This window comes from Pteronotus mesoamericanus, unplaced genomic scaffold (assembly GCF_021234165.1).
Source record: "Pteronotus mesoamericanus isolate MK-2021 breed Mesoamerican mustached bat unplaced genomic scaffold, CSHL_Meso_final contig_90, whole genome shotgun sequence".
Lineage (NCBI taxonomy): Eukaryota > Metazoa > Chordata > Mammalia > Chiroptera > Mormoopidae > Pteronotus > Pteronotus mesoamericanus.
In genome coordinates, this window is record NW_026555277.1 from 41,889,506 (window position 1) to 41,914,157 (window position 24,652).

Below are 24,652 nucleotides of genomic sequence, written 5' to 3' on the forward strand. Positions count from 1 at the left end.
CTTCCTAGAATAATCACTGTAGAAACTGTAACTAGGCTTTTCAATCTCTGCCAGGATTTCCTAAAATGAATTATAATTTGGTGTACAAAAGGGGCTTTTTAAAAAATTTATGTATTTAGAGAGAAGAAAAGGGAGGGAGAGAAAGGGAGACATTGATGTGTAAGAGAAACATCAATCAGTTGCCTCTTGCACACCCCCAACTGGGCACCTGGCCTACAACCCAGGCGCCTGCCCTGACTTGGAATGGGACTGGCAACCCTTGGTTTGCAGGATGATGCCCAACCCACTGAGACACACCAATCAGGGCAAGAGCGGCTTTTTAAAGAAGGCAAAATTCACAGAAGATTCCCCTTTCCCATATTTTGTGCATTCAAGGAAAGTATTTTTTAAAAAAAGGGAAAAAGAACAAAACAGGAAACTAATCATGTTCAGTAGGTAACTAGAATGAGGACTATTACAACAGCAAAAATAAGAGTGTGTGAACTGTGACTCTCATCAAATGGATGCACCTGCACTAGAGCCATACGGGTCCTCAGGGCTGGCATATCTGCCTTCTAATTTTTCCCACTAGTCTAGTTTAATTTGTAAGTTACTTTGGTCCTGATTTCTTAGCTTTTGTTCCATTGATATTTCCTATACCTGCCTTAACTTTTAGGGGAATCAAGGAAATATATGTGTTATGTATGTACATATATTTGTATACATAAATCAAAAGAAGCACATTCACTCCTACCTTGGACACAAAAAGGGAGCTACCAATTGACTATTATCAAGCATTCATTAATAATCAATAAGGTGATATACCTTAAATACTCACTGTGAGATACTTGAGGGCAGAAATCATGTCATATAGACCTTACAACCATAACACAGCAAGAATAGTAGTATTTTATTGAATGAATTGGAAAGAAATGTAATCCAGATTTCCAAATTGAAAGTTGGAAGTCAGAGGTTCCAGGTTTCACATTAGTCTGAGTTAATCACACAAACCAAGACAAATTTCCTTCTATTTATTTTCCACAATGCATTATTTTCACTTATATCTGATGGTCCAACCTCCTTGTATTTCAACAGAGACATCAAATCAACAATTTAAATTTATATGAATTGGTATAATACTTGCAGTGTTGAAGATATTTCATTTATATTTTTTACATGAAAAAATATTTATATTTTTCTTCTGATATACATGGTCTTGAAAATAAGTAGTTATTAAAGATTGTATGTAGACACATGAAACTAACAAAGTAGTATAAAGTGAATAGGTTGGTTCCCTAAGGGAAGAAAGCACAAGATGAAATTTCAATACTAGAAAAAGTAGTAGTTGTTTTGTGAGAAAAATCTTAAGTCCTATATTGTAATGGATTGTTACATATATTCTACTAAACCTGAAGACAACTCTTATATTTGTACAAGTTATCATTGTATCATTAGCATAGTATCTTTGCCATTATTAGCATCATTAGCATAGAGCTCTAAGAAATTTATAGAAGAGGAGAAATCTCTCTACCATGTCCTTTACTAGCCCTGAGAGACGGGAAGTATGCTGTAGGTCTTCAATGTCTTGGTTTGTTTGGGGTTTTTTTCAGATTAGATGAAAATACTTTAAAAAGGTAAAATATACAGTTTGTTATTTTCTTTTCTATAAAACAGTGGAACATTAAAAGGCTTTAAAATACCAGGTCTTTTTGGATATTCCAAAGTGTGTTGGCACTCTTCTTGAAAAGGACCTCCTCCTCAGAATTCAAGTTAACTTTCACAATATCTGAGATACCATTTTGCCCCAAGATACAAGGGACACTGAGGAATATTTCTTCTTTTATTCCATATAAGCCCTAAAAGGCAAAATTAGATTACTGTTCAGTGTCCTGATATGGGAAAGCAGCTATGCAAGAGAGCTTCAGAGTAAGAATGTACTAGTCAGACTGTGGAGCACAAGAATCACCCAGGGTGGTTAAGTGATTTGTCGATGATACCAAGAGCATCATGTCCTATGACCACGTGGAATTTGTGTTCGGTAACATGAAAAACGTGAGAGAGGCCTCAAAGGGACCAAGAAAAGCACTGTCTACTTGACCCCTTCCTGGGTCATCCTTCCATCTAAGGGAAGGGATGCCATGCACTCCTTCATGATGCCATTTTATCTGATAAAGAACTGTCAGATCAAGCAGTCTGTGTGTGGTATAAACTACATCAAGAGAACAGTGAATCTGGAAGCAGGAAGTGGCTGAGAAGGTTCTGTTTGGTTTGGATAACGGATGCCACAGGCGGCTTCGCAAGTCTCCAGAGGAGAAGCCTCCAATGGAGCCTATGGGTGTGGGTACTCTCTCAGACCTTGCAGAGCCCCCACCAGTTGCCAACAGAAGGTACCCCTGCCCTTCTCGCTACCTCTAGCAATTGCCCCCACCTTACCTCTATCCTGAACCTTCCATAATGTACAGGATCCATGAAATAGGGGCAGTCATGGCTGCTGCCCTTTCCTGGGCCTATTGAAACTCTGGTCAACAGCCCTAAAATTCCCTCCACTCCTATACCTGAATTCAAGGCCATAGAAGCAGCTGCCAGAGAGAGTCTATTAAAACCTGCACGACCCACACAATGCCTCCATGCCCATAAATAAGCCTCTGCTTCCTCCCTACTAGCCCTAGAAAGTAAGAAAACCCAGTAAATCCCCGATATCTCCCTGCTTCTTACCATTCATTGTTCTTTCCTAACCCACCCCTTGGGGTTGAGTTTAGGGTCCGAGGAGGTGAGATCTTGTCCTTCCTCCAGGTCTGATTATAAGCAGTCACCAGGCACTAGCATTCAGGGAAGGGAGAAGCCCCTTGCCGCTGGAGTGGTGCCTCCCCGCGTCCCCCAATAGCTCAGAGCCCACAGGCACTGCTCAGCCAAGCTTCCCTCTCACCATCTCTGGGGCTCTTCTCAGGAGTTCAAGATAAACCCCTGGTTCCTGTCCTGCTCTAGGCACCCACAGAGGGACTCTGAGGCCACTTCCTCCACTGAAGTCAGCTCCCTCATTTTGGTAGCCACTTTATAGTCAACCTCATGAGCTCCATCAGAGCGATGACATGTCTTCCTGTAAGGGCCCCCTGCCAGGCTGTACTCACAATTCACTCCCCTCTGGTCAGTGCCGATAGCCATGGAAGGCCACTGCCCCACCAGACTGTCAGCCCACATTCCATTCCCAGCCAGGCACCAGCTCCAGTAAAACTCACCTTCCCTTCCTTTCCCTTTCCTTGGTCTTTCTATTGCCACCTCTGTGTAACTTCTGAAGTTTTAAAATGAGCTTCCAGAGGTCGGGTGATAGCAGGAAGATGGCGCTGTGGCTGGGGAAGACCTCTGCTACCCTGCCAGTGTTCCAGGAATTTGTTTTATTCTACTTTCTCTGTCACTCTTCCTTCTAGAAGGGGGTTCTCCAAGTAGCACTGGACAATTCATGTCCATCCCATGGTGCCATTTGGGGGACTACTGGGTGGGCTGAAAACAAGGGCCCCGACTCCTGGGGCCTGGCCTGGCCCCGTGTGTTGACCATGACCTGCTGCCACATCCCGCTCCCCTCTTCCTTTCAGTGGCCTGACCCTGCTTGCTTTCCCCTTCACCGTGCACTCCCTTTGGCTCCCTTTGCTCTCTGTATTTCAACTGGCCTTTTTTCCACATCCTCAAGTCTTCTCTCTCTGTATCTACCTCAGAACATCTTGCACATGCATTTCCTCTGCTTGGAATATCAGTCCAGCATTCCAAATTAACTCCTACTTGCCCTGGATGGTGTGGCTTAGTGGGTTGAGCACAGGCCCAGGAATCGAAAGGTCACTGGTCTGATTCCCAATCAGGGCACATGCCTGGGTCTGTGGGCCAGGACCCCAGTTGGGGGGTGTGCAAGAGGCAACCAGTCAATGTATCTCTCACACATTGATGTTTCTCTCACTCTCTCCCTCCCTCTCTCTCTAAAAATAAATAAATAAAATCTTTTAAAAACTGCTACTCATTACTTGGATTAGGCTACATTTTACTTCCTCAGGAAGACTTCCCTAAACACCACCCATGCCTCCTTCTCAGAGCAGTTAAATTCTATTCTTGTATACTCTTAGCATTTTTTAGTTTTTCATCATAGCACTAAGCATAATATGTTACTATGTATTTTCTTTGCAATTGTTTTTATTTTTGGTTTTACAGATTTATTTTCAAAGGGCAAAAACACTTAGACAATTTAAATACAAGTCTAAACAGAATTACTCTGTCAATGTAGGCAGTAATGCCAAAATGTGTTCTTCTGTATATTCCAAATCTTCTATCCGTGGAGAAAAGGAATCTGCTACTTTATTCATACACATCCTTCTTATCTACAATGTAATCTACAATTTCTTGTGGACACACCAACTTCTCCACATCCATATCAGGAATTTCAAACCCAAACTCGTCCTCCATGGCCATGATAATCTCCGCTTGGCCAAACAGTCTAAACCCAGGTCTTTCGTAAAATGGGAATTTACCAAGAGCTTATCTGGGTCAATCTTGTCACACAGTTTCAAGACATAAAGAACATGGCCCCCAATGCCCTCTAATGTCAGAGAGGGCGTGTCACTATATGGGTGGCATAGCTGTGTAACTGCCTGGTAACTGCAAGAGCATCAGGGCTGGAACCCGGGGCCTCATCTGGGTCCCCGTGGGGCACAGCAAGATGCTGAGGACAGCAGCCAGCATGGGAACCTGGGGCAATGACCCCAAGGCCACAGGCAGTCAGTGGACACAGGAGCAAAAGACACGAGCCGCCATGGCTACGCCGACCCAGGCTGCATCTGTAATTGTTTTATTAGGTCCATTTTTTCATTAACTTATACGATGTCAGGGTCTGTCTTTTTGTTCAAAATTATATACTTAACATCCTGCATAATGCTCAGAACATAGTAAGGACTCGAGAACTATTAAAGATGATAAATAAAGATCAATTTAAGCCTACCTTAACCATAGTGGAAACTGGATGTACTCTCCTAAGATTTTTCAAAATTGATCCTACCAGATCTGTCGCAGATAGGCCAATAGCCCAAGAGGTATACCCCTTCAGCTTGATAATCTCATAGGCACTACAGTTGCAGAAGGTAAAAAAAACAAACAAATGAGGAGTCAACTTAGAAAAGATATTGCAAGCATTCATTTTGAAGCAATTTAGATGTCAAGGCCACTCCATTAAAATTTTCTCAGAGATTTCTTCAAGAAATTATTTATAAATAAGCTATACAGGTTTCTTATTTTATTGATTATGCTATTACAGCTGTCCTGATATTTTCCCCTTTGTCTCCTCTCCACCCAGCACCTCGACTCCCTCAAGCAATCCCCACACCACTGTTTATATCCACAGGTTATGTGTTTAAGTTCTTTGGCTACTCCATTTCCTATACTGTACTTCACACCTCCATAGCTATTTTGCACTTCTTAATACCCTCAGCTCTTCACCCATTCACCATGGTCCCTCCCATCTGGCAACTATCAAAACACTCTCTATATGCATGATTCCATCTCTGTTTTTCTTGTTTGCTTAATTTCTTTTTTAGATTCAATTGTGAATAGATTTGTATTTTCTGCCATTTTACTGTTCATAGTTTCAATCTTCTTTTTCTTAAATAAGTCCCTTTAACATTTCATATAATAATGGTTTGGTGATGATGAACCCCTTTAGTTTTTCTTGTCTGGGAAGCTCTTTATCTGCTCTTCAATTTTAAATGATAGCTTTGTATGGGGCACAGCAATCTTGGCTGGAGGTCCCTGCTTTTCATGACTTTGAATATTTCTTGCCAATTCCCTCTAGCCTGCGAAGTTTATTTTGAGAAATCAGCTGACAGTCTAATGGGAATTCTTCTGTAGGTAACTAACTTCTTTTCTCTTGTTGCTTTTAATATTCTCTCTTTATCTTTAACCTTTGGCATTTTAATTATGATGTGTCTTGGAGTGGGCCTCTTTGCATCCACCTTGTCTGAGAGCCTCTGTGCTTCCTGGACTTGCATGTCTATTGCATGTTCTAGTCACTTGATGAACAAAGTTCTAGGTGCTGTTTTAAGCATTTTACATATACTAACTCATTTACTTTTCTAACAGGCCTCTAAGTTGGGCTCTATTATTAGCCCCATTTTAAAAACTTGCAAACTGAGCTTTTAAATTTTTAAATAACTTCCCAATATCACACCACTAATAAATGGTGAAGCCACAATTAAGACCTGGGCAACCTGGCTCCAAAGTCCATGCTCATAATCATTTGGTAAATTACCCTCTAAGTCTAACACACATGTGCTTCTTTTAAAGCACATTTTCTTTGTGAAAAATGCCCCCGAAATAAAGCTATACATAATATAAGTCTGAATGCAAGGATTTTCACAAGGTTAGAATTATTTCTCTTACAAAACACAAAGATCAACTATATTTTTTTCTGTGACCTTTGTTCTTATGACTAATTATTAATGCATTAAGAAAATGAATGAATACTTTACCTCTGAATAACTTGTCGATGGATATTTTTCCAATGATCCTTCTCTGAATCAGTTCCTAATTTAGGATCTAGAGTCTTCAGAGCAACACCAGCAACATTCACCCCACTCCATAAGGGCACTAAAAGAAATATGTCTCAGAATGAATTCTTCTTCTTAGTAAAGTATGAGTTGTTTGAGTTTAGTAATTTTTTGGTTTTATTTTATTGTTTATGCGATTACAGTTGTCCCAGCTTTCTCCCCCCTTCACCTCCCTCTACTAAGCCCCGCCCCACAACTCCCTCAGGCAATCCCCACAGTGCTGTCCATACCCACAGAACATGCATATATGTTCTTTGGCTACGCTGTTCCCAATGCTGTACTTTGATCTCCATGAGTGTTCTATAACAACCAATTTGTACTTCTTAATCCCTTCACCTCTTTCACCTGTCCCGCTGACCCTCTCCCGTCTGGCAACCATGAAAACATTCTCTGTATCTATGATTCTGTTTCTGTTCTGCTTGTATATTTAGTTTTTAGGAATCAATTGTTGATAGATATGTATTTATTGTCATTTTATTGTTCATGTTTTTTATCTTATTCTTAAAGAATACCCTTAACATTTCACATAATACGGGTTTGGTGATGATGAACTCCTTTAACTGCTTCTTGTCTGAGAAGCTCTTTTTCTGTCTTTTGATTCTAAAAAATAGCTTTGCTGGGTAGAATAATCTTAATTGTAGTTTCTTGCTCCCAATCAATTTGAAAAATTCTTGCCACTCCTTTCTAGCCTGCAAAGTTTCTTTTGAGAAATCAACTGTTATATATAAATATACTTATAATTGGAATTAGTGAAAAAGCAAATTAAGAATTGGAAGTTGTCATTTAAAACAGCCTTCTAATAAAGTTGTTTTAAAGCTGACAAAAAAAAGTCTTATGAGGGCTCCCTTGTAGGTAACTAACTGCTCTTCTCTTGATGCTTTTTTTTAATTATGATGAGCACTGGCTGGTGTGGCTCAGTGGATGGAGTGCCAGCAAGCGTACCAAAGGTTGCCACTTTGATTCCTGTCAGGGCATATGCCTGGGTTATGGGCCAGGTCCCCAGTTTGGGGAGTGTGAGAGGCAATGGATTGATGTTTCTCTCACGTATCAGTGTTTCTTTCCTGCTCTTTGTCCCTCCCTTCCTCTAAAAATAAATAAATAAATTTTTTTAATTATGATGTGTCTTGGTGTGAGACTCTTTGGGTTCATCTTGTTTGGGACTCTATGTGATACTGGACTGGCACATCTACTACCTTCACCAAGTTAGAAAAGTTTTCTGTCATTACTTTTTCAAAAGGGTTTCCAATTTTTTGCTCTCTTTTTCTTCTGGCACACCCATCATGTGAATGATAGTATGCTGGAAGTTGTCCCAGAGGCTCTTTACATGACCTTCATTTTTTTGGACTCTTTTTTTCCTTCTTGCTGTTCTGACTGGTTGTTTCTTGCTTCCATATATTCCAAATCACTGATTTGATTCTCAGCTTTATCCACTCTACTCTTGATTCCCTCTAATTGTTCTTTACTTCAATTAGTGTATCCTTCATTTCTGATTGGTTTTCTTGATGCTGTTGAGGTCTTCACTAATTTCCATAAGCATCCTTATAACCACTGTTTTGAATGCTACATCTAATAGATAGCTTGTCTCTATTTTATTTAGTTCTTTTTCTGGATTTTTTTTTTTTTTGTTCTTTCATTTGGGCCTTATTTGTCTCCTCATTTTGGCAGCCTCCCTGTGTTTGTTTCTATGTTTTAGGTAGAGCTATTACATCTCCCAGGCTTGGTAGAGTGGCCTAATGTAGTAGGTGTCCTGTAGATCCAGTGGCACAGCCTCCCTTATTACCCAAGCTGGATATTCAAGGGGGGCCTACCATATGGCTGTGTACACCCTCCTGATATAGTAGAGCCTTGACTGCTGTTGGTATGTCCAAGGTCAGCCACCAACTGAGTTCTCTCCCAGGCCTTACAGCATAAGTGCAAAGTGATCTTAAGATGGCTACTACTTGTGCTGGGCTTGGAGGTGCCCAGGCAAGACCTAGCTGTGAACCAAAGCCAGCTGCTGCTAGTGCCAGGCCGGGGACAACTTAGCAAGAGGTATGGGGCATGCTAGGACCAGACGCTGCTTGTGTGAGAGAATCTGGGAAAATCTGAAGCATGGGCCAGGACAAGCCATATGTATGGAAAAGCCAATGGAAACCGCTTGGGTGGGCCCTAAAGTTGGGTGGGGCAGGCCTGAGTAGGGCAAACAGTAATAGTTAAATTGATGGAGTCCCATATACGGTGCCTGCCTGCCATCTCTGTGGCTCTGTCGGGGGGAGGGCTCAGAAAAGGAACAATGGCCTCTGCCAGCACTTCTGTCTGGGAAAAAGCTGCCCTCCAGCTCTCAACCTGGTGCCAGACAATTCATTTCCTCCCCATATGTCTTTGATGCCTTTCAATCTGCTACCATCATGCAGGGACTCAGAGGGAATGAGTCTAAGTAAGTCTCTGCATGGGCCCTTTAAGAGGAATTGCATGAGGAACTCCCTGAGAGAGGGAGACAAACACTGATGTGCGAAAGAAACATTTATCAATTGCCTCTGATGGGCCCCCAACTGGGGACCTGGCCCACAACGCAGGGGTGTGCCCTGACAGGGAAATGAACCAGTGAACTTTCAGTCCACATGCTGGTGCTCAATCTACTGTGTCACACCAGCGAGGGCCAATTCCAGTAAGTTTTTAATGAACTAAGACTACTACCTTATACCATATATAAAAATAAGTTTCAAATGAACAAAAAAGGGAAATGAAATATAATGTGTTAGAGAAGTATGTAGTAAAATTTATTTATAATTATGTGATATGGGAGACATTTTAAAGCAAGGTACAAGTACAGAATCCACAAAGAAAAGAATGGTTAAAAACATAAAATATTACAAGCAATGAGAGAGAAGAGCAAAAAATTAACACCATACTTCTCAACGAAAACATAGAACTGCGGGGAATAACTGTCAATCTAGAATCTCATATCCAATTAAGTTGTCGTTCAAGAATGAGGTGAAATCCCTGGTCAGGTAGCTCAGTTGGCTAGAGTATTGTCCCAATAAGCCAAGATTTGGGTTCAATTCCTGGTCAGGACACATACAAAAATGAACCAATGAATGCACAAATAAAGGAGAACAAGAAATCAGTATTTTTCTTGCTCTCTCTAATTCTTCAATTCTCTCTCTCCCTCCTTCCCTCTAAAATCAATAAATAAAAATATGAAAAAAAGAACATGTGAGGCTAAAACACTTTCATATAAGCAATACTGACAGGATATACTTTAGGAAGAAAGAAATGAAGGAGTTACATGCAAAAAATAAAGACAAGCAATAAAATTGGCAAATATATTCATCAATCAAAACAGTAGCATTGCTCTGCCTGGTGTTGCTCAGTGGGTTGAGTGCCATCCTGTAGACTGAAATGTTGCTGGTTCAATTCCTGGTCAGGGCACATGCATGGGTTGTGGGTCAGGTCCCCAGTTGTGGGGCATGAAAGAGCCAACTGATCAATGTTTCTCTCACACCTCAATGTTTCTCTCCCTCTCCCTCTCCTTCCTTTCCCCTCTCTCTAAAATATACATAAAATCCTTTAAAAATACAGTTGTATTGACTACCCAATAATGATTATAAAAAAGAGATGAACTAGAAAAGTGGTTAATAGTTGCATATATGACAGAAAGAGGGTGATCAAACTTAAAGCATTCCAAGGTCTTTGTATTGTTCCAAAGAAGAATAAAGACACTAATTATTTTGAGGTCAAGTATGAATACTAAAAATTTATAGGTAACCATTTACCAAGTTATTGTATAATGCAAAGTAATGAAGGAAATTAAAGAAAGTTTAATTGATTCAACAGAAAAAGACAAAAGAAACAAAAGAAATCTCACTGAAAATAATGGTTATATATTCAAATTAATAGCAATCAGAATACACTGCTTTGTTTTTAAAAAATGGAATATTACATATGAAAAATTAAAACATCTAGGAAAATTAATGACTTTTGGGAGAAAGAGCTGAGTTAAGACAATGACACAAGCTGACAGATCAAATTAAGTATTTGTCTAAGTCATAGCAGAAGTATTTATTATACTATAATGGTTGTAGTAAAAAAATGAAAAATGAGAAGGGCTCTTTAAATGCTTTGAATAAACAAACGAATGACCAAGTTACTGGCCTCTGTTCTCAACAGACTTATTGCCACTGTGCAAAGAAGATTTACACATATGACACAGAAAACACTGTAAGAAGTACAGAGTTCTAATTGTGCTGCCAAGCTTAAATGTGTAAGTTCAAAAAAGAAAAAGGCTGGTGTGGCCTAACTAATGGTTTAAATTACATATAATATAAATTTATTTATATGAAAAGTCTGAAATAAACAAACCTATAGAGTAAAAAAGTAGATGAGTGCTTGCTTGGAGCTTGGGTAGGGGTGAGTTCAGGAGCAGAAGTTTCTGGGGTGATGAAATAGATAGTGGTGATGACTGTACAACTCTGTGAATATGCTAAAAACCAGTGAATATATAATTTAAATAGGTGAATTTTATGGTATATGAATCATACCTTAATAATGCTGTGAAAAAAATAACAACAGGCCCTGGCTGGGTAGCTCAGTTGGTTAGAGTATAGTCCCAACAAGCCAAGGTTGCAGGTTCGATCCCTGGTTAGGGTACGTACAAGAAGCAACCAAATGTATGAGTAAGAGGAATAACAAATCAATGTTTCCCATTCTCCCCCTTCTTCTCTTTCCCTAAAATTGATAAATTTAAAAAAAATTTAAAGAATAAATGAAAGTGCTCTGGAAAAACACTCATAAGAGACACATTCACTAACTTTAATTTCTGTTATTATTTTTTTATCCTCACTCAAGGACATTTTTTTTCATTGCTTTTAGAGAGAGAAGGGAGAGAAACAACAATGTAAGAGAGAAGCATTGATTTGTTGCCTCCTGTTGATACCCAGGATGGGGATCCTATATGCCCAGACCCAGGATTGTATGAGTCCAGAGCAGGGATAGTACGTGCCCACATCCAAACCAGATATCAAACCCGCAACCTAGGTATGTGCCCTGAACAGGAAGTGAACCTGCAAACTTTCAGTTATGTAATGATGCTCCAACCAACTGAGACCCACCAGCCAGGGCAAAGAAACACTCACTGACTTTTAAAACAGCTATCTGCTCTATGCACAATTTTATGAGTGGTAATTAAATCAATGGTGCAAAAGACTGAAGGTAACAGAATAAAATAGTGATACCAGGAAAATACTGATAAAACAAAAGTTACAGAGAGACATTAATATCAGGGAAAAAACAGACTAAAGAAAACAAGCATCATTACAGATAAGAAGTATAATTACATAATACGAATAGGTTTATACTTACCACTAGAATCACCATGTTCTCCAATAATCCAACCATGGCAGCTAGTGGGATGGACACCCAACTTGTCTCCAATTAGGTAACGGAAACGGGCAGAGTCTAGATTACAACCACTTCCAATTATGCGAGTGGCAGGTAACCCACTTAGTTTCCAGACCACATATGTCAAAATATCCACTAGAAGGAACAATTTCTTATTAGAAAAAAAGTTTACAATAACTTCTTTTACAATTTGCTTTTCTGAATAGATAAATCAATTGTCTTAGAGTCAAATATAGATTTATTACAGAGTTTGAGGTGAAGCAAATCAATAAAGAAATATTCATAATCTCTTATGTAGGTTTTAGAAGTTTAAATTATTAACTATCAGAATTTTTTTAATTCTCTTTTGAGATAATATATGTGCCTCTGTATATTTAATAACCAGTCAGTTAATTCCACTTCCTTAAGATTGCCTAGATTTTTCTTCTCTATCACCACAGCCTCTTCTAAACTATCAGCATCTCCTACCTAGACTAAGACCACATGCATAGCTAGGGCAATGTGCAGCGCTGTTCAAGCTCAGGAAAAACATGACAAGATCCTAAGCTTAAGCTCTGCCTGCCCTTGGGGCTCTGTGCAAGCAGGAAGAGAAGGGCACATTTATAAATCGGCTGGCCAAGTGTTGAAGGCATGCTCCAGCGTGGGTGTCCATGCACACTGAGCCCCCCAGCAAAGACTAGGAGATACTTTTGGTTCCACATTTAAAGTAAGTTCTGTCTAGGGCTGCCAGTCAAGATGGTGACACAGGCAAACATGGGTCACCCCTTTGCACAACCACATAAAAATTACAACTAAAATATAGAATAACCACCACTCAGAACCATCAGAAATAGAGTTGAATAGAAGTCTGACAACTATGGAATTAAAGAAACCATATCCATCCAGACTGGTGGGAGGATCGCAGATGTGGGATGGACAGATCCCACACCCGTGTGAAGTAGATAAAAATTTGGGAGGGATATCTCAGGAATGAGGAGTCCCAGTCCCACACCAGATCTCCCAACCCAGGGTTCCAGTGCCAGGAAGATAAGTCCCCACAACTTCTGGTTGCAAAGACCAGCAGGAATTGAGTCGGTGGAAGAAACTTCTGGAGCCCCAAGCAGTTCCTCTTAAAGAACCCACACATGGACTCACGTACTCAGACTCATGCCCCCTGAGCTCCAGCACTGGGGTAGCAGCTTGAAAGGCACCAGTGGCTTCCAGGGAGGAACTGAAGTGTCTGGCATCAAAGCGAGCAGAGGCCACTCTCTCTTTTCTAAACCCTCTCCCCAAGGAGCCACAGAGCCAGCAAGCTGGTGCCAAATCTGAGACTCCAGCAACCTGGCTAACTATTGGACCTGCTGCAGATCCCCAGAGACTCCACCCCATCCAACTTTTGGGCCCACCCAAGCTGCTTTACCGTATGAATGGCTGGTCTTGGCTCACACTTCCACACTTCCTAAATCCTCTCAAACAAGCAACAGCTGGCCTCAGTGAGCCCCAGGCCTGGCACTGGCAGCAGCCAGCCTAGATTCACAGCTTAGCTTCATCTGGGAATCTCCAAGCCCAGCACAAGTAGCAGTCATCTCAGGATGCTTTATAGATCATGCAGGGTGGTCCCAGGCAAAACACAGGTCGGATATGACCTTGGCCTGCACCACGGGGAAACCCCAAGGCCAGAGCACCTAGTGGACAGCTACAGACCACATCAGAGCACCACCATCCAGCCCCCGCACAGCTGATCTTCCATGCAGGGCAGAGGATGGTGGTAGGTGGTCACAGCCAATCCTTGCAGCTGATTGGCCTGGGTAAATCTCTCCTATTGATCTGCCAAAAGCAACCAAGGCCCAACTACAAAAGGAGGTTATACTCAGCCCACACAAAAGGTGCACCTTGAGTACCCAGCTTGGGTAATAGGGGAGGCTATGCCACTGGACCCTATAGGGCACCTACTACATTAGTCCATACAAGACAGAGTCAAAGCAGATCTACCTAATACATAGAAACAAATACAGGGAGGTTGCCAAAATGAATAGATAAGAAGCATGGCCCAAATGAAAGAACATGTCAAAACTCCAGAAAAAGACCTTTACGAAAGGGAGATAAGCAATCTACCAGATGCAGAATTCAAAACACTGTTTATAAGAAAGCTCAAGGAACTTTGTGAGGACTTGAAGAGCATAAAAAAGATCCAGTCAGAAACAAAGCCTATGCTAATTGAAATAAAGAACAATTTACAGGGAATCAACAGTAGATTGCAAGTAGATTTGGAAGAAGCCAAAAATCAAGTCAATGATTTGGAACATAAGGTAGGAAAAAACAACCAATCAGAACGACAAGAAGAAAAAAAATTCCAAAAAAATGAGGATAGTATAAGTAGCCTCTGGGACAACTTCAAGAGGTCCAACATTCACAACATAGGGATGCCAGAGAAGAGGAAGAGAAAGAAATTGGAAATCTATTTGAAAAAATAATGAAAGGAAACTCTCCTAATTTGGTGAAGGAAACAGACATGCCAGTCCAGGGAGCACAAGAGAGTCCCAAATAAGATGGATGCAAAGGCCCACTCCAAGACACATCATAATTAAAATGCCAAAAGTTAAAGATAAAGAGAGAATCTTAAAAGCAGCAAGAGAAAAGTTAGTTACCCACAGGGGAGTTCTCATAAGACTATGAGCTGATTTCTCAAAAGAAACATTGCAGGCTAGAAGGGAATGGCAAGAAATATTAAGTCATGAAAAGCGAGGACCTCCAGCCAAGACTGCTGTACCCCACACAAAGCTATCATTTAGAATTGGACGGCAGATAAACAGCTTCCCAGACAAGAAAAAACTAAAGGGGTTCATCACCACCAAACCATTATTATATGAAATGTGAAAAGGACTTATTTAAGAAAAAGATCAAAACCATGAACAATTAAATGGCAACAAATACATATGTATCAACAAGACAAATACCATATGATCTCACCTATAATTGGAACTTAATTAATAAAACAAACAAGTGAACAAAACAGAACCAGAGACATGAAAATAAAGAACAAACTGAGAGTGACCAGAGGGGTAAGGGGAGGGGGATTATGGGACAAAAGGAGAGGGGTCAAGTCAAGGAACATGTATATAAGTGATCTATGGACAAGGACAAAGGAGTATGGGTTGGGGAAGGATTGAATGTGGGAGAAGGAGGGTGTGCTGGGCAGGGGAGAGCAATGGGGAAAAAATGGGGAAAACTGTAATTGAACAACAAATTTTTTTTAAATGATTGAGTCTAAAAAACAAACTAAGCAAACAAGAACAGAGACAGAATCATGGGTACAAAGAGCACTTTGACGGCTGCCAGGTGGGAGAGAGGTAAGTGGGCAATGGGTGAAGAGGTGAGGCATTTAAGAAATACCAACATGTAGTTACAGGATAACCATAGGGATGTAAAGTACAGTACTGGAAATGGAGTAGCTAAAAACTTACATGCATGACCCATGGACATGAACAATGGTGGGGTGCCTGAGGGGTGTGGGGTGCTGAGTGGAGGAGGACAAAGGGAGAGAAATCAGGACAATCATAATAGCATAATCAATAAAATATAATTTGGCCCTGGCTGCCATGGCTCAAAGGGTGCCAGCCTGCAAACCAAAGGGTCGCCAGATCAATTCCCAATCAGGGCACATGCCTGCGTTACGGGCCTGGTCCACAGCTGGAGGTACGTAAGAGGCAACCATACATTGACATTTCTCTCCCTCTTTCTCCCTCCCTTCCCCTCTCTCAAAAAATAAATAAATAAAATCTTTAAAATATATATATATATATATAAAATTTAAAAAAACAAAACCAACAATGCTTCCATATACTAGCAAGATACAATTGAAAATGAAATGTAAAGAACAACTCCTTTTATAGCATCAAAAATATAAAATATTTAGGGATATGTGAGAGGATGTAAAGAAAAGGGAACAGCTTTGTACTATTGGTGGGAATGAAACTGGGACAACCACTATGAGAGACAGTTGTGAGGTTTCTCAAAAAATTAAAATAGAACCACCGTATGATCTAGCAATCACATTTCTGGGTATATATCCAAAGGAAATGAAATCAGGATCTCAGAGAGATATCTGAACTTCCATGTTCATTGCAGCATCATTCACAATAGCCAAGATATGGAAACAACCTAGGTATCTATGGATGAATGGATAGAGAAAATGTGGTATATACATATACAAAGAAATATTCAGCTACAAGAAAGAAGGAAATCCTGCTATTTGTGACTACATGGATGGACCTTGAACGCATTATGCTAAGTAAAATAAGCCTGACAGAAAAAAACAAGCATTGTATGATGTCACTTACATGTGGAATTTTAAAAAGAAAAAACAAAAACTCATAGAAACAGAGTACAATGGTGGTTGCCAGGGGCTGGGTAAGGCAAGATAATGAGACATCAGCCAAAGGATAAACTTAAACTTCTGGATGTAAGATGAGTAAATTCTGGGGATCTAATATATGGCACTGGTGACTATAGTTAATGGTATTGTATTATATATTTAAAGTTGCTAAGACAGTAAATCTTAAATGTTCTCACCACGATAAAGAAATGGTAATTACAGTCAGCCTTCCATATCTATGGGGTTCACATCTGTGGATTCAACCAACCAAATGCAGACTAAAAAGAGTTGAAAAAGAATTCCAGAAAGTTCCAAAAACCAAAACTTGAACCTGCCACACATTCAGCACTATGCTGATTATATGCAAATGAAATAATATATAGGCATACCCTGCCGTAGTCTATATGCAGATATACTCCATTTTATATAAGGGATTTGACCATCCAAGAATTTTGCTATCTAGGGGCATACCAAATCCCCTGAGAATACCAAGGGATGACTGTATATGAGGCGATGGAGGTATTAACTAACCCTACTGTGGTAATTATTTCCCAATGAAATAATTAATGTATCAAATCATCATCACACTGTAAATCTTAAACTTGTATACCATGTGGCAATTATATTTCAAATAGCTGGGAAAAAACTCATTGTATTGTATACTTTGAATGGGTACAGTTTATTATACATAAATTTTACCTCAATAAACTTCGTTTAAAAAAAAAGAAGGAATAGTATGGAAAGACCATCCTTATGCAGTTAGAGAAAAGACTCACCTGGATTTGAGACAATAAGCATCTTACAGTCAGGACTATAATGGACTAGTGCAGGAATGACTGATTTCATGATATTCACATTACGTTGAACCAGGGAAAGACGACTTTCTCCCTCCTGTTGCCGCACACCTGCTGTGATAATAACTAATTTGGAGTTTGCAGATACACTGTAATCTAAAAAGGAAACAAAAGACAATATTTGGATCAAGAATGCCATAATCACTGTGATTAATTCTTTAAAAATCTAATGACCTTGGTATTAAAGTACTCATATACCTTCATGTCTGGCATCTGGAAATTAACAGACTTTCCATGCAGTAATGTTATTTTCAAAAACCTAAAGGAAGTTTCGTCACTGTGACTTACAATTTTCACATGGCTTTAAAAAGAAGTGACAGAACCTACTATCCTTCTAGACTGACATTCTCATTTGTCATTAAGGCCCAAGGCAAAGCAAGTCAGTTCTCTGGCCGCCTAGAAACACCGTAAATTATCAGAAGCTTAGAACTCTGAAAATTATGTATCTGTTCCAGGATTTAAGAGTAAGACTGTATTTATTTCTAATTATAAAAAGACTGTATTTGAGATCACAAGCAAGTTCTTGATCCACACAAGAAAAATAAATTGCCTTCTAAATCTGATGACCAGTTGTAAAATTGTTTCACCTATTAGATCCAATGACAATATATGATGCTCACTATCCCATACTAGTCTTGTTTTAAAGTATTATAAACCTGGAAGTTATTTATCATATGGATGTCAAAAATTAAATTAAATTAAATCTCTTCTATATCCCATCTCTATTTTTTAAAATTAGTTCTATGCTCTTTTGAAAAGGAAATTTGTTCAATTTTAAAGATACTATTGCATCTTCATTGATAGACATTCTCATTTTTCTAATCCAAAATATAAATCGTAAACATTTTATGTTTTTCCTGGCCCAGTAAAAATGTTAATCAGAAAGACAATTTAGAAAGATAGCATTTCTTAGGTTAACATGTTTTACATTAATCTAAAAGACTGTCTCTTCCTTCTATCAAGTAAGATTTACAGAAGCTCTCTCTGCAGTCAGCTCATTCTTGCTCAAAGACCTTGAGATTACCTTCCATAAACTCTCACCTAACCAGAGAAATCCCAAGTAATACCTCAGTCTCTGCCTGTGTCTCTCTTTCCTCAACCTCTCTTTCCCTCTCCTCTTCCCAACTCTAATTTTAGAGGATACACAGACAAAAACACTTGCAACTTCTCCAGAGTCATCTCGCCACAGTTCAAATTGATTATTTGAAATATTACATCCAGCAACTCAATTAAATTGTATACCAAAGTAAAATATCAAGTCTTCATAATCTGCCTTCAAATTATCTTACTAACTTTGTGTCTTATTTTTATGTCAAATTTTCCAGGTGCCCTGGTTTTGTTAATGCTATCATCTCCCCAGCTGTTATTTATTTTTTCTTTTTAAAGATGACTCAGTCCTCCAAGAGACAGCAAACCGTAACAGTCTGGAGCACAGACTTAGGTCCAACTGCCTATATTTTGACTATGCCACTTCCTAGCTACATGACCCTGTAAAAGTATTTTGCCTGTTCCTCTGACTCTCAGTTCCTCATTGACAAGATCAAGCTAATCCTAGTTTTTCCTTTAGATGATTCAGTGAGTTTAATATGCATAGTATTCAGGACAGTGTGTTGTACATAGTAAATTTTCAATGAGTGTTAACAATTATTATTATTAGTCAAGTATTTCTTTAAATATCAATTCCTCTGCTAGGCATCCCCTAATCATATTATTCATAAATAGTACTCCTTACTTCACTGAATTTTTATAGCACTTGCTGCTTATAATTCTCAAATAGTCCTTATATACAGTACCTTGTTATCTTCCCATTGTAATGTCATGCTTAACCTCTAACTTGATCAAAAGATTTCATAATAACAGGTTCTGATCTCATATTCCTCCCTTTCTTCCACAAGTATTTTATCTCCTCCTGTGTTCCAAGCTCTTAAGATCTGCGTTAACTATTGTACATACATTCAGGATTGAGATATGAATAGATGTTGCAGAACTTATCAACTGAATTGGTAAAGTTTCACTTGGATGCACTGATGTTTGTTATACTTAAACTCTTCATATTTCAAAATTAGTATTTTAAAATAATTATTTTCTGAATATTAATTTTAATGTCTCAGACATTAAAAGCACATTGTTTAAATACTGTCCTTTCAAATGCAAAAAAAAAAAAGGAAAACCATAAAACTTAGTAGAGTTTTGTGATTAAATTGTTTTATGGGTATCTTTAAATTAACTGTAGTACTTAAAAGACATTGAAATGATCACTATTAGTGCACTTTATAAAAGATCCTTCGTATAAAAGATACTAAAAAAACAAACCTCAATCAGCTGAGTCAAACTCAAAGGCCTTGCCCTACAATCATAAAATTAGCAAATGAAATTCTAAGTACATTCATACTTTTTAGGTCCATATAAAATGTTTACGATGGCTCTTTCCAACAGTATGTGTTATAAGATTTTTTATTTATTTACTTTTACAGAAAAGGGAAGTGAGGCAAAAAGAGAGGGAGAAAAACATCCATGTGCTCTGAGAGAAACATTGATTGGTTGCCTCTCTCACACCCCTAACCAGGGACCTGGCCTGCAACCCAGGCATGTGCCCTGACCAAGAATTGAACCAGCAACCTTTCAGTCTGCAGGATGATGCCCAACACACTAAGCTACATCAGTCAGGGCTTTGGTAGCATTTTTAAATTAAGTGACCACTTTCCATTTCAGTCATGTTAGATAAGAGGGCTTCTAGTAGAAAGTACATCTGTTGAATGAAATTACCTAAGAGTGTACTGTACACTTTAGTGCAAGATAAAATAATTATTTTGCCTAATTCCCTGAGGCTTCTTAGTTGGTCAAGACATGACGCTAAAGCTAATGGGAGACCAAGCTTGCCATTTCCTGTTCTATAGCCTCACACTATACCTTGAACATTGATCCTGTATAAGCCCAAAAAGAAAACCAGGTTAAAAAGTATACATAAATATATCAACAGTATTCAAAACTAGTCAAGACTGCATATACCATGGAAAAATCTTTAAGATGGAATGATAAATTTAAAAAGCATTTATAGCCCTGGCCAATGTGGTTCAGTTGTTAGGGTACTGTTCCACAAAACAAAGGTCATGGGTTCAATTCCTGCTCAGGGCAGGTGCCTGGGTCACAGGTTCAGTCCCCAGTTGGGGCATATGCAGGAGGCAACCAAATGATGTTTCTCATATCGATACTTCTCTCCCTCTCTTTCTTCCTCCCTTCCCCTCTCTATAGAATCAGTAAAAGAAAAATAAATTCAATTAAATTAAAAAATAAAAAAGCCCTGGCAGGTGAGGCTCAGTAGATTGACTAATGGCCTGCAAATCAAAGGGTCACTGATTCAATTCCCAGTCAAGGCACATGCCTGGGTTGCAGGCCAGGTTCCCAGCTGGGGGCATGCAAGAGGTAACCACACATGAATGTTTCTTTCCCTCTCTTTCTTTCCCCTCTCTCTAAGAATAAATTTTAAAAATATTAAAAAAACAATAAAAAGCATGTACACATCAGTTACTTAAGAAACAAAGAAAATACACAAAACTACTAGAAGAGATTTTAAACTTTTTATATGTTTTTGTATTCACCAAACTTTGTCCAATGAGAATGTAATGCTCTTTTCAAAAGAAAAATAAACTAATCTATAAATTATAGGTCTTAATAATAATGGTGCTATTTTTAATTCTATATTTACAGATATCAGCATGGTAAAATTCATTGCTTTTTTTAAGGCTCTGAAAATAACTTTATATAATTAAAATTAACCTTTTCCAGAGATAATCTTTGAAGTATTAAAGAAAAGACTGCCATGCTGGAGATCCATCGTTTCTCCCTTCAATTTGTCTTCTGCAACATCAATAAGTGCAAGTTCATCAGTCAAATCCTAAAACATATGAAAGTTATAAATAAAATATTCTGGAAAATGTTCCTATTGCCATTTTAGGACAGTGAGAAAAATTTTTGTGTGGCTACTTTATAATCAAAGGAGAGTTATATTTTTCATAGAAAAAGATGATATAAAAATAAGAATTTTGGACTCCTTGTCAAGATGGAGGCATAGGTAGATAGAGGGGGAACTCCCCGACAAAGGAATTATCTTCTGGAAGGCTGTCCCCTGGTAGTACAGGCTTCCCCTCCTAAATGAGTGTTCTAGGAACCCATCTGTATCAGTGTACCAGCTGGCATTAGTGTGAAAGGCCGCGTTTGGCTTCAATGAATTGTTTTTGAAGACCCTTCCAACCTCTTTACCCATTTCATGATGGGTGATCTACAAGGACACCTACCCACACACACTATGCTGAGTGTTCAGCAGTTTTGACCAAAAATAGCATGACCCCTGTGTCCCACCCTCCCTATTCACCCAATCTCACCCCAAGCAACCTCTTTTTATTTCCCCAGATAAAAAAAATCCTCAGAAGGGAACATTTTGCTGATGTGGAAGAGGTGAAACAAAAAACGACAGAAGTACCCAAAGGCATCAAAATCAACAAGTTCAAACAGTGTTGTGAACATTGGAAAAAATGTCTTGATAGGTGTATTGCATCAGAGAGTACTCTGAAGGTGACTGAAGTTTAAACATGTAAGAATATACAATTTTTTATAATACATTCCAGGGGGGGTTTTTGGTCCCCCCTCATACAGAATCAAATGATTTTTGACAAGGGTTCCAAGGCCATTCAATTGCAACAGTCTTTTCAACAAATAGTATATTTATATGCAAAAGAATGAAGTTGGAGCATTTATTTTACACCATATACAAAGTTAACTCAAAATGTATCAAAGATCTAATGTAAGACCTAAAACTATAAAACTCTTAGAAGAAAAAAAAAGGGAAAAAGTTTCATGACATTGAATTTGGCAATGATTTTTGGGTAGGACATCAAAAGCACAGGGAACAAAAGTAAAAATGATAAATTAAACTACATTAAAATAACAAACTTTTGTACATCAAAGGACACAATCAACAGAGTAAAAGGAAACCCAGGGAATGGGAGAAAATATTTGAAAATTAGGTATCTAATAAGCAGCTAGTATCTAGATATAAAAAGAACTCCTGCAACTCTGCAACAAATAGCTTGATTTTAGGATGAGGAAATGACTTAAATAGACATTTCTCCAAAGAAGATATAGAAATGGCTAATAAGCATATGAAAAGATGCTCTGGAAACAAAGGAAAATTAAAGAACTTCCATTGTTATTTTATCAAATATGGTACTTTTTGTTTCATAATGAGCATGTAATACTTATACAATTAAAAAAATTTTAGAATCTAATGAATAAACTGAACTAACAAGCAAAAGAGAGAGAGAAAGCAAAGATGACAGCTATGGGGGTTGGTTAGGGGGTGGAGGGATTGAGCAGAAAGGAAAAGGGACTCATGGGCATGGACAACAGTGTGGTGACTGTGGGGGAGGGGAAGTATACGGAGGATAAATGGTAATGGGGAAAAATCTGATTAAAAAAATTAATAGTTGTCCAAAAAAATTAAAGTGGAAGCCATTGGGAAATATGATTCTCACCCATTATTCCTCAAGGAAGACACTTCATGGATCATCGCAACATAAAATGTTATATTTAACAAAATGATCCAATCAATGTGCCTATAAGAAAATTTCAAATAATCTAGCAATGGTGAACTCTAAATAACTGTTTTTTAAATTGTGTCAGAATCACATGAGAGGATACATATTTGCTGTCAAAGGCTTAGCCCTGCAGCTCTGAACTCAACAACAAAACCTAAAAGTGCTTGCTTGAATTTCAGCCCCAGCGTAAGCTTACCACTGACCTTCATTAAGATACAAATAGCACAAGCCATGCCTACGGCACCAGCTCCAACAATGGTGATCTTCCGTTGGGAGATTTTATCATCCTTAATTAGATTCTCAATAAGCTGCTCCTTGACCGTTGACATTTTGAGAACCTGAGAGAGAGAATGCAATTTCAGTGGATTCGAACTCCCTAAATAAATCACTCTCACAGTTACTGATGTGCTGAATCACACGAAACAACTAAGAAACCTCCTCTTGAGTTTGCAGGAAGTTGGAGCCGGCTTGGAGGGGAGGCCAAAGAAAGAATTTCCTAGGCAAGGGGTGTGGGGAGGTGGAGCAAGGGCCAGTCTAACAGTTGTAGGGGGTTGGGGCACCAAAAGGCTTTTTGGTTTCTCCCTGCCCTCACCCACCCTTTTCACCCCGGATCAGATATTCACCAATGCTCTGCTCGGCGCCACTCAGTGCAGACCCCCTGAAAGCACAACACCCAGACTCTAAAGGTTTTTTAAAACAGTAACCCCAGAAAAGGACACCAACGGCATAACGTCCGGAAAAAAACAACAAGAGCAGCTGAGGCGCGAAGGCCGGCGACGGTTATTCTCGGAACCATCACGCCAGCACGTGGCCGCGCACGTCGGTACGCGGGCTCCGCCCCCGGCCGACCCGGCGCAGGCGCACTGGCAGATGCCTGCCGTTCTCTCGGCGTGCGCGAGGTCTCTGGGAACCTGCGGCTACACCCTCCTGACGTCCATGTGAAGAATTATAGACGGTCTTGAAGAGTGTGCACAGGCTGTTGGAGCCATGATTTATTAACTTCAGCCAGCCTAGGCCTGTGGCTTCTTTGGAGACCCCATAACCACCCGACCAGGCTCCAGACCCCTCTAGGAAAGTACATTCCTGGGAGCACCTCCTGTTCTTACGGTGGTGCCAGCTTAAAACAGCATCCTGCGGGAATTGCTTCCACTTCCTGAGATGAGATCGAAAATTGGCAACTAGTTTGGGAAGATCGTCAGTGGAGTTCAAGGGCATGCTAAGGGGACCTGGACCCCAAGGATGGAAAGAAATTTAAGTGAAATGTTGACTTGGGAGTGACCAATCTGACTTTGAGGAACATACATTTCGATGGGCTTATCACACCCTTGTCCAAACATTCGTTGGCAGGAATTTTTTAGTTTATTATTAAGCGCCTTAATTTCAGGGTCGAATGTTGAAATAGTGTTCGAATTTCTCTTGCAAAAACAGAGGGGTAGTAAAAGGAAAGGCCATGTCTAGTTTTTTAACGGTGATTTTAATTTATACAAAGAATTTATTCATAACTCACCTCCTGTCATTTTTGTTATTTGCATTTGAATCCTTTTCAAAATCTAAAGGGTAATTTATTTTCTGTATCAAAGCCTATATTGTTTTTTATTGTATTTTTTCAGTTTGTTTTTAATGTAGTTCAGATCATGCAAAAACCCTGCTTGAAACCCTTCAATAGCTTTCTATTCCACTTAAATTAACCAATTTTTACAACCTAAGAGACCTCCAAAATTTGACCTCCTTCTACCTCTGCAACTTCATCTCAAAACACTCTCATCACACTCTCCCCAGCTTTTGCCAGCTTTTTCTTGGCTCAAAACTTTTTGATGGACATGGACAACAGTGTGGTGATTGCACAGCGGGGGGTGAGGGGGAGTATAAGGGAGGAAAATGGAAAAGGAAAGAAATAACAATTTTTTAAAAAGT

At 39.2% G+C, this 24,652-nt stretch overlaps 1 protein-coding gene and 1 pseudogene across 2 annotated transcripts; both read right to left on the bottom strand.

The window, feature by feature from the left end:
• Positions 1-1,670: 1,670 nt before the first annotated feature.
• Positions 1,671-23,067, bottom strand: LOC129080760 (L-lactate dehydrogenase C chain). 2 transcript variants are annotated; one of them, XM_054586261.1, is made up of 7 exons: positions 22,942-23,067; positions 20,922-21,039; positions 17,067-17,240; positions 11,898-12,071; positions 6,480-6,597; positions 4,958-5,081; positions 1,671-1,835 (listed from the first exon to the last, which is right to left on the bottom strand). In XM_054586261.1, the coding sequence occupies exons 1-7, from the start codon at positions 23,065-23,067 to the stop codon at positions 1,671-1,673; spliced, it is 999 nt and encodes a 332-aa protein (XP_054442236.1). The 2 variants fall into 2 exon arrangements, with proteins under 2 accessions (XP_054442236.1, XP_054442237.1); XM_054586262.1 differs by lacking the exon at positions 17,067-17,240.
• LOC129080761 (acyl carrier protein, mitochondrial-like) lies at positions 4,273-4,773 on the bottom strand (annotated as a pseudogene).
• Positions 23,068-24,652: the final 1,585 nt, after the last annotated feature.